The sequence below is a fragment of the Eptatretus burgeri genome, chromosome 12, assembly GCF_056783735.1.
Source record: "Eptatretus burgeri isolate ZD-2024b chromosome 12, Ebu_testis_v1, whole genome shotgun sequence".
In the NCBI taxonomy this organism is placed as follows: Eukaryota; Metazoa; Chordata; class Myxini; order Myxiniformes; family Myxinidae; genus Eptatretus; species Eptatretus burgeri.
Window position 1 is genome coordinate 26,272,232 of NC_140972.1, and position 10,813 is coordinate 26,283,044.

General features: G+C 40.7%; 1 protein-coding gene across 3 annotated transcripts in view; it reads right to left on the reverse strand.

Annotated features, from left to right (window-relative positions):
* Positions 1-240: 240 nt before the first annotated feature.
* Positions 241-10,813, reverse strand: part of LOC147015284 (uncharacterized) — a 444,530-nt gene continuing 433,957 nt past the window's right edge. Inside the window, exons 1-2 of one of the 3 annotated variants that reach the window (XR_015050272.1) lie at positions 8,842-10,813; positions 241-1,587 (exon numbers count right to left, since the gene is read on the reverse strand). The exon at positions 8,842-10,813 is cut by the window's right edge and continues 2,212 nt beyond it. Coding sequence is in view for 2 of the 3 variants with exons in the window: in XM_085849894.1 (XP_085706020.1) it covers positions 3,051-5,111 (2,061 nt within the window). In the remaining variant the exon portion in view is untranslated. Of the gene's footprint in view, positions 1,588-2,578; positions 5,141-8,841 lie in introns of those variants that run through there. The other 2 variants (XM_085849894.1, XM_085849895.1) reach the window with 2 other exon arrangements.

The window sequence follows — 10,813 nt, forward strand, 5'->3', positions numbered from 1 at the left end:
CTCGGAAGGATGACAGGCTGAGTCAACCCCCTGGAGTATTAATTCAGTGGACCAACGGGGCTTGAACTCAGGACCTTTTGGATCCCAAGCCGCTGCCCTAACCACTGCGCTAACACCAGGCTGTTATATATATATATATATATATATATATATATATATATATATATATATATATATATATATATATATATATATATATATATATATATATATATATATATTCTGTTAACATCTGCGTGTAATTTGACGTATCTCCTCCAAAACTGCCAGACGGATTGTCGCCACTTTCGGCATGCGAGTGCTCTGTGGTCTAATGAACAGCATGGGCTATGTAAGATCGTGCCAGATGGACAGGTTTAGGAATTTTGGGCGATTTTCTAATTTTTACATTCCATTGCATGGCGACGTGTGATGTCACTGCTGAGAGGCATAATTTCGTCATAAACTCATCGGTCATTCGCTGACGTCATTACGTCTGTCGTCGACAGACCGTCACCACCGAGAGGTGTAATGCCACTCCTCGAAAACAGCATCTGCAATGTAAAACCCTCTTCTGCACATGTTGACTACCTCAGAAGGTGAATTTGACACAAAAAATGTAACAAGAAACATTGTATTTAAAGTAGAGATTTTTTTTTAAAGATTATTTCTGTTAACGTCTGCGCGTAATTGACGTTTCTCCTCCAAAACCGCTGGCAGTGACGAATGTGATGTCTTAATGTGACGAAGACGATGCACTAAATTTCTAAGCTGGAATTGGATGACAACGTGGCTTCAACAAGATTTTCATCCCATCGACGGCCGCATTTATTCCCGTTCGTTCACCATCGCTGAACTGCTGTCCGGTAAGTGCTGCCATCTATCCAAAAAATATGAACTCGAGTAAGGGAATACTCATTGCATCAAACCCTGAACAATAAACACAACTGATAATAAATAGTGCAGCTCAGAACATCAGCAATGGTTGTCATGTTTTAAAAATCAGCGTGGAAGGAGGGGAACGATGAGCGCCAGAGCTCTGCCAACATGATGTACCCCGATTGACTCTTTCCCGGACTGAACACGCCCTCTTCGACTGTCAATTTGTGTCTGAAATCCAACGTAATATTAAAAACAACTGAAAATAAGTTGCAATTGGCCTACGTCCAGATAACATCAAAGGCTATAATCTGAAGGTAGGGGGAACCAGGGAACGGGTATGAGGTCATCTCTTCATTGCCCGGATTCTCTTCTCTTCTTTGTTCTTTGAAAGCGCGGTGTCCGACAATAGATTCTGGACCTTGAATGTGTGCGTGTTAACTGTTCAGATTAAAGAGGTGTTCGATTGTCGGATGCACCCAAACAACTGCCATTCATTACATTGATTGTCAATATCAACCGCCATCGTTACCTGTGTTGTGTCTTGCGTGTGTGATCTTCAAATTAAAGCGTCCAAGCAGTGTTCGATCGTTGGATGTGCACCAAAAAGTGCCGTTCATTGAAATTTGCATTCTGATTCTCGGTCACCCTCCACTGCTCCTGTTCAGTCTATGGCTGGGCCTATATCATGTTCAACTTGCCCCATCAGACGCCAACCTTTCAGTCACACTGCAGAGGATGCAATTTCCAGTCAGACTCGCATACTTGATGACCATAAACAAATCCCAGGGCCAAACATTTGACAAACTCGGAATATACCTCCAGGCCCCCGTGTTCTCCCATGGCCAACTATATGTTGCATTTTCATGTGCAAGAGGTTACTCCTATATATCTATCAAACTGGACAATAATTCCTCACAAGGACTATTCAGCAACGAGACACTCACCCAAAATGTCATCGACAGGGAGGTCCATTAGAAAACTAAGGACAGGTAACCATAGTGCATCACATCCCTAATGACACCCTCCCCAGCTTCCCTTAACATCAACTATTATGCCTCATCCACCTTTTGCCACCCACTCAACTCCGTGCGGAGCACGGGTATATGCTAGTGTATATATATATATATATATATATATATATATCTATATATATATATATATATATATATATATATATATATATATATATATATTTTAACTTTTGAAAAATATTTGTTGTTTTTTTGAATAAAAAATTTTGTTTTCAAATTTAAATTTTCAACTTTAATTGCTGATAAAAATGTATTTTCAAGAATATTACAAATATATTTGCAAAATAAATGTATAAATTCTGCTTGATGTAAATCATAACAACATGGCAACTCACGTACTTATTCTCAGTTAAAACAAGCCTGTCTCTCGAGCGACATGAGGTGAGGTGTTTGGAATTGTAGAGTGGCAGTTGTTTTGAATTATGTGGAGGTGAGGTGTTTTTAATAACATGGCGGTTATGTGGCAGTGAGTTGTTTTTAATGAAGTTGCAGTAATGTGGTGGAGTGTTTTAACAATGTGTTGGTGAGGAGTTTTTAATAATGTGGCGGTGTTTGTCCCACTGTCGCGACGCTCGCTTCACCACGCTATTGTGTGTGTGTGTGTGTGTGTGTGTGTGTGTGTATGTATGTATATATATATATATATATATATATATATATATATATATATATATATGTATGTATGTATGTATAGATATATATGTATATATGTATTATAGGGCGCTTTTAGCTACTATGGTAAAAATTCAAATTTGCAATAGAAGTTTGCAGAACCTTCCAAATGGTGAGGTTTCATGAAAAACTAAAATCTTCCAAGTTTTATTAAGATTAAATAATATTTAGGACTTGCGCAGGCACTTGACATCCTTCTCCATTAGTACAACATGGCTAAATTAAAATGAAAATCTCTTGATGAAAACAATTTAAAAAAATTATCCTGAAAAGTAAATAATATGCCTTTATAAAATCAAAGTTTCCTTTGAGGCCTTTGGGTATTTCCGTCGGTCATCCTCCATCACTTGAACAAGGTACTGCACTTGAGCTTCATCTCTTGTTCGACCAGCTTTCGTGAAATCTTGGATGAGGGCGACGCCTCTTTCGGCCGCATCATTCACGACGTTCAAAGAGTCAACCCTCTGCTTTGCTTTGACGTAGGATTCAAAGCTCTTCCAGTTTGATGGATCCTTTTCCTCGAGAAAGTCTTCTGGCAGCTCGAGGAGCGTAAAGAGATTTTTTAATTTGGGAGGAGCAGAGGTCAGACAGCTTCTTTCCCTCTGGATTGGGAAGCCAGACTCGTCGAGATGGATCCTCTGAACCCTCCACGTCCTTCATGTTTATTACCATGGCGATCTTTTCTGACAAATCTAAGTTGTCATCAAAGAGTGCAAGGCCGACGTTAACTTCGCTCAGGTACCACAGATGGCGGCTCATTGTTTTGTATGCAGCATGATTCAAGGAATGGAGGGCTTGAAGGAGCTGGAGGTCATTCTTTGGCGCGGAAGCAGCATTTCGAGCGTCGAACCAGGCCCTGATATAGTGCTTAGCAACAAAAAGACAGACCTGCTTGATCCCGCTAAACAGGCGTTCTGTGCGACATGTACTGCGGGATGATGACGCGCGTTTAGTGAGAAAATCCGAGAACTGCCCTTGAAACATCCAGATCTTGAAGCAGTAAATTGCACGAGCCATCCAACGCGCTCGGTGAACGGCGCCAGGTGTCCTGAATGTTGGAACTTGATGTCCAGAAGGGACGCCTCCAAGGAAAATGATCGTCAGTTGGAGAAGTTCTTTGTGGTCGTCTCGGGGATGCTTCTGCTTCAGAAGCTCTTGGGCATGCTGAATGACAGAATTGGCCCATGGATGGATATCGGTGGCTGTGCTTGCATCATCAGCAGCAGTCAAGTACTGCGTGAAATTAAAATGGAGCCAGCAGTCCCGGAAGGTTTGGAATAAGGTGATGTCTGGCCCTTGGGATGCTTCATCGACCGAAGAAGAGTAAATTGCTTCCAAAACAAGTTCTAAGACATGGTGCCGACACGCAAAATAAAGAAGTTGATGATCAAGGATGTTTTCAATACGAAAACAGACCCCACCCCGGATTCCAGTATTAACAGCTGTCGTGTCAAAACGCATCCCTTTGACACGTCCAATCAGGTTCCACTCCTTAACTGTTGAAAAGATGACCGCGGCTGTTTCTTCCGCCTTGGAGTCTTTCAGCATCGGAATTGCCAGGATTTTTGACACACCATTCCCAGTGACCAGAATTGGCAGCCTGTCAACTTTGTCTCTTCCAGTTAGGTCTGGCATCAGCTTGGAATCCCAGTGGACTACCAGGGGTGTGTCAACCTTAAAGCTCTGCTTTATCTCTTCAGCGCGTTGCTTCCGGTGCTTAACACGAGCGGCACGAATGGCACTTGGACTGAGAGAAAGTTTATTGATGTCTTGTCCCAATTGCTTGGCAAATGGAATTAGAACCCGACTTGCAGAACGATCGCTAAGGAGAGTTCTATCCAGGGCCTCAGTTACTTCAGATGTTAATCCAGTGGTCCCACGTTTTCTCTTCGGAGGCTGGGAATCACAGGTGGTTGGATGGATGGAAGAAGATGGTTGTCGACTTGGACTAGATTCAGTTGAGCTGGAGGAGGAGGAAGACTGGAGGTTGGCTGTTTCAGAAGTTGCGGCCATCTCCAAAAGCGCCTTCTCTTTCCTCTTTTTCTCTTCATCCTTACGTTTCATAATTTTCTCTGAAGTCCTGGCAGTCTTGTAGTCAAGACTCCCGATCTTTCCTGGACGCCCCTTTTCACGCTGAGAAGCAAGAAACTCCTTGTCCTCATCGATTTTTATAAGATTCATAGCATCAGCGTGAGCTATGTCAAACAGCTCATCCAGGTCGGCCTTGAAATTGTCTTGTTTCTCTATGTTGGTAGCAGTCTTCCGATTGATGCTTTTCTTTAAACCCTGCCACGTTGTGTGTAATTTTCGCACATGGACTACCACATCAGGAAGGTGCTTAGTAGGAATCCCCTCTGTGGACCAGATGTTCATTAGCTCTAGTGATGTTTGATTCACACTTGCAGTTATGGTCTCATTCATTTCCACATGAAGGAACATCAAAAAGCGGAGAACTTCGGCCTTAGAAGGAAGCTTCTGGCCAAGAAGTGTTGGATTAGGGGATCCAATCAGCCAAATGGCCTTTTTCGATCTAGTTCTGGAGGCCATTACCCCCAAAATATGTAGAAATTTCTGGTCTGAAAAAAAGATAAAAACATCATGGTTAAGTGGGAAATGTTACAGAGTGTTAAGTACACATTGAAACGTTACAAGTTTTTGCCAAGCTTGCGCGTTAATTCATGCACGCATGAAGAAAGGCTCTGCTCACTGCTGTGCAATTGCGCAACTTTCAACAAGAAAACTTTCCGTTTCCGAAATTTGGACTGAGTTGGGACTTCATTATTTTTCGATTTAGCAATTTATGAGCTGATTTTCATTTCTTCACATAAATATTTAATATCATTTTTATGCATTTAATTATACGAATATATTAATTAAACCCTCAAAACAGTAAATTCAGATGATATCAAAATAAACTTTTAATTGATCTGCGAAAAGAGGAAAAAAAAGCATTTTTGGCAGTTTTTGATGCCCTTTGTGCAACTTTGCATCGCTTGTGCAAGTTCAAGAACATGACAAGAAAAAAATATTTTAACACAATGATTTTTAGTAGGAACCTCACTGAATGGCGGGTTCTGCGCATTAAAAAAAAAAAACTTTCATTTTTTAGAAGCACCCTATCAGTATATGTATATATATATATATATGTATATGTATGTATGTATATATATGTATATATGTATATATATATATATATATATATATATATATATATGTATATATGTATATACACACACATAGCTGTTTCTAACCACTGAATGACTCACTCACTGACTGATATTAAAGATCGGTACCTTCCAGATGAAGTAGAAAGCTGAAATTTTGTGTGCCAATGGACATCGAAGCCAGTACACCAGAAAAAAATATCACAGAATCGTCAGACAACATTCATAAATGAAAATATAAATAAATGAAAAGTAGAATGAAAAAAAATGCAGGTGAGCAACCAGAGACAATGGGGTAGCACAGAAATTTTGTGTGCCATCGGACATCGAAGCCTACACACCAGGAAAAATCACAGAACCGTCAGAAAGCATCTACAAATGAAAAAAAAAAGAAAAAGAAAAATCAAATGCAGGTGAGCAACCTGAGACAAAGGGGTAGCACAGTTCATATGTTTACACAATGTGTAAGCAAACCTCACTGGTGTATCTATCTATACTAGCCAAAACCACGTCACAGACGGATGCTTCAGAGTTGAAGTTTGACTATTGGCACGATGTGCGATGCACTCTTACAGGTACGAAGTTTCTTTCAGTCCAGGTCACAGCACCGAGAAAAACGTGACGCGACCGCAAGGAGGAGCACAACATTGGTCCTTCAGTATTAATATATAGATAGCCAAACCCGCGCTCTGCGCGAAGTTTCTTGAGTGAGGGTTCGTTCAGACGTCAATACATCCAGTGTTCACAATGTGATTTATCGAATTTCATAATATACAATGTTTCTTGTTACATTTTTTGTGTCAAATTCACATTCTGAGGTAGTCAGCATGTGCAGAAGAGGGTTTTACATTGCAGACGCTGTTTTTGAGGAGTGGCATTACACCTCTCAGCGGTAACGGTCTGTGGACAACAGACGTAATGACGTCAGCAAATGACCGATGATGTCATGACGTCCTTACGCCTCTCAGCGGTGACGTCACGCGTCGCCATGCAAACGAATGTAAAACGAAAAGTGTTCATTCTGCTTCAGAGTTGAAGGTTGACTATTGCCACTATGTGCGATGCACTCTTACAGGTACGAAGTTTCTTTCAGTCCAGGTCACAGTACCGAGAAAAACGTGACGCGACCGCTAGGAGGAGCACAACATTGGTCCTTCAGTATTAATATATAGATATTACTAAAACTCTCATCTTGTATATATGTATATATATACATTGTTGTGGATTTTCACCCGCCCGGCGTGCGGGCAACCGCCTTTAGCTAAATTGCGGTCGCGCGCGCCCACCGGACGAGCAATGTAGTCGCAGCTTTTCGGATCAACGCCGAAACCCAGCTACGGGTGTTGTTAACCACACCATAAATTAGCCAACTCTTCTGTCCGCGTGCTACAGGGTCGATCGCCAAATTGTCGATGTACCTAATTATTCGCGCAGACAGAAATGCCGGGGATTTACACCTCAACGGAGCCTGCACGAAAACGAGCCGCTTTAAGAAGGCAGAACGGTACACATAGCGAAATACAGGCAGAACGGTACACATAGCGCAAAAAAAATTTAGGGCCACCTTATTCAACATTCACCTGCGGTGTTCAGTATCAAGTTTCGTTCAAATCGGGCAAGGAAAAAAATGATTAAAAAATCAATTTCCGATTCAATCAAGTACTCTTCGAGAGCATTTGATCAATGCAAACAACCTCAGTGGTATAGTTCGCTGGAGCTATCTTTTTTAGATCCTCGTGGAGGATCTCTAAGTCTTACTCACGTTGTTGTTCTTGTGGACTTTTTTGTTTCACAGCCTACAGTTTTCATCGAAATTGCCTGAAACTTGGCGTATGTATGTAAAAATACACTGCGCAGACAATAACCATCTCCGATTTTGAAAATTCCTGCAAGAAAAAAAAGTTATGACGTCAAAATATCTCCACTAATGGAAATCGCCGAAAAAATTATCTCCGAAACTTGGCAAGCTTCTTGATTTCTGTTTGCGGGAATCGAACAGGGCATCAGCAGAGATGAATTACCACACATATGATACATCACTATGACGTCATATCAATTTTTATGATGTCATTCCTATTTTTGACATTTTTTGTTTCACAACCCAGAGTTTTCATCGGATCTTCGTGAAACTTGCCATGTATCTGCAGAAAGCCCACGCGCAGGCAGTAACCATCTCCGATTTTGGAAATTCTTCTGAGAAAAAAAGTTGACGTCATAATATCGCCGCTAATGGAAATCGCCGATACCATTATCTCCGAAACTAGGTAAGCTGTTTGAATTTTGTCTGCGGGAATCAAGCCGGGCAGTAGCACAGATAATTAATCGCAAACCTGATACATCGCAATGACGTCACATTCGTTTTTATGATGTCATTAAGAGGACGAGAATCTGAGCTCATTCGAGGTTGTTTTTCTTGAAATGATTTTTTTTTCATCAACCGCTGTCACAACGGGAACCCAACGGGGTCACGGGTCGTCTCGTCCATATATATATATATATATATATATATATATATATATATATATATATATATATATATATATATATATATATATATATATATATATATATATATATATATATATATATATATATATATATATATATTTTCTTTTTTGTTGTGGACATTTTTTGTGCATCATCACTATTTATATATTCATCTCAGCATGAAAACGGATATGTATGCCCTTTCCAAAGAACAAACTATCAACTTCACGCAAGTGTATGCAAACAGTATTTATAGCCTTGATAAACAATTTGTCGGAGGAAAAATCCATTCTTACAGAGTTTACAATATGCTTCATTGTGGAAAACGCAAAGGCACAACTAACTCATCGATATTTTTATCAAAAAAAGGACAAAGGATTGGGGCTCTGTTTTCAGTTTCAGCCACAGGATGATCTTTTCCAGGAACAATGTTGATTGTGCGTGCAATTCTCTTGCCGATACATTGGGACAGAGTAGTTTGTGTGGGGTTGAACAGCATTGCAAATGAGAACTGAACAAGAGGATTGCCATTTTCACTGAATGCCTACAAGGAATAATGTAAACAGATTGAGGAATACACAACAAATTGTCTATAACTAAGAGATGAACACGGTCACAGGGCTTACCTGATAACAATCCACAGATGTTTTTGCCATTGCATAATGTGATGATGTCACCTCCTTCTCAGAATACGTATCACACCAGTTCTCTTGGATTTCGTTCTGCATTGTTGCACTGAAAGAGGACAATGATGACATAGTTGGCTTTATGAGTTAATATGGATCTTATTAAAACTTTTGGCAGCTTTAATATTAACATGAATCGTAGACACCTCTGTTACTTCTCGAGGCATCACCAGTTGCCCTTAATGACTGTCAGCAAACTGTCCCAGGCCCAACAGAAGTACGACACATTCACCAAGGTTGGTGGATTCTCCCTTGTGGAATGAGTTCATCACTGGCGTAAACTCAATCGTATGACATGATTGCAGTTTATGATTACCTTTTATTACATTGATTTTAATGGCATAAGTTTACTAGTATGTAGAAGAAACCTGATGGTACAAAGTGTGGTTTTGCCTGAAGTGGTGCTTGTGGTTGCTGATTGGTAGGAAGCAATGTCTTTTGGCAAATATCCGGAGGTTGGTAACTAATGTTTTTGATAAGAATGAAGCCATTGTTTGTCAGGCTTGAACTTGATTTTTATTCTTCCTCAACCTCTGCCACAATCATATTTAATGGACGAGAAAACATTGAGCTCAACTGAACATAACTTTTGGGAGAAGTTTCACCATTTTAAAGATGCAGCAAGTATTTCTATTCTCGGCCAGCTACTCCTTTAGGTAGTGCACATAAAGTGTCAAAAATCCAATGTTGTTCAGATAATGAACAGACTGTGTGTATGTGTACGTGTGTGTGCGTGTGTGTTTCATTCTATTTCGTTCCTTGGAGCTGCTGAAACAGTTTTAGGAAGGAGCATTGCTCAAGATGGGCAATTGGAATTCCGCAAATGCAGCGAAATGCAATGGGCTGTTCTTGAAAGACAATTGAGGTTATTTTAAGGTCATCATCCACATTATCACACATTTGCATGTAATATACATCAAGACTTAAGAAAAATGGCTCATTAGTCGATTTAGGCACATAATACCAAAGACTTCTATTCCCAGAAACAAACTTCTCGCTCTTCCATGAGCCTCAATTTCGTGCAAAAAACCCCCTGAGAAATGTAAAGTGATGCATCAAAGACAAACAGCCATTCCTCAGAATGAATAACTAGTCTTGCTGGTGAAGGCTGGTGTCAATCTGTGTTGGTAGACAGGCACAACAATGGATGAAATTGCCAGGACGTCAACCGCCATGGGAAGCAAGAAGAAGCTGACATTCCGAGTGTTAACCATTCTTTGGAGTACGAGGCTGAGACTAGACAGAGACTAGGCAGAGACAAAAGAGACTGTACTTTCCACAGACAAGGAGACTGGTATGATGAGGCACCTGCTAAGAGAAGAGAGCAGATCCTGTAGTATAGATTTACAAGCAGTTACTCAATATTTGTTCAAGATAAGAAGCAAACCCATCAATTGAAGAGGACTACGAAGCTCTGGTATGGGAGAGGAATATTGCAGAATGCAGGTATTTCGATTCACACCAAAAAATGCCGGAGTTGTTGTACATGGCAATGCCCAGCTTTCCTCCATCTTCCACCACAACACTTGTGTATATGAGTAACTCGATGACACTAACAAACACACAGAGGAGCACGACGTATTTAACAGAGCAGAGAGCCGTCTTGAGAAAGGGGTGCGACAAGGTACCAGGGGTCTAATTGACTATATTAGGGAAATGTGTGCCATGGTCCTGATGGTCGCTAAATAACACAATCGCTGTGATCCATTCACAAAAAGCAGGTGAGCAGATTCTCCCTTTCAATCATGGGCATCTGCTTGATGGTCAACTCTGTAACACAGATGAGGACAGAACAAAATTTTAAGGCTGCCTTCTGGTCTGACAGAAAGCGGAAGACCGATAGTTATGGGGGTCGCTACACCCCCAAGTTGGGCATGCCGATTAGTAAGTAAGTTTTGGTCAGCCTTATACC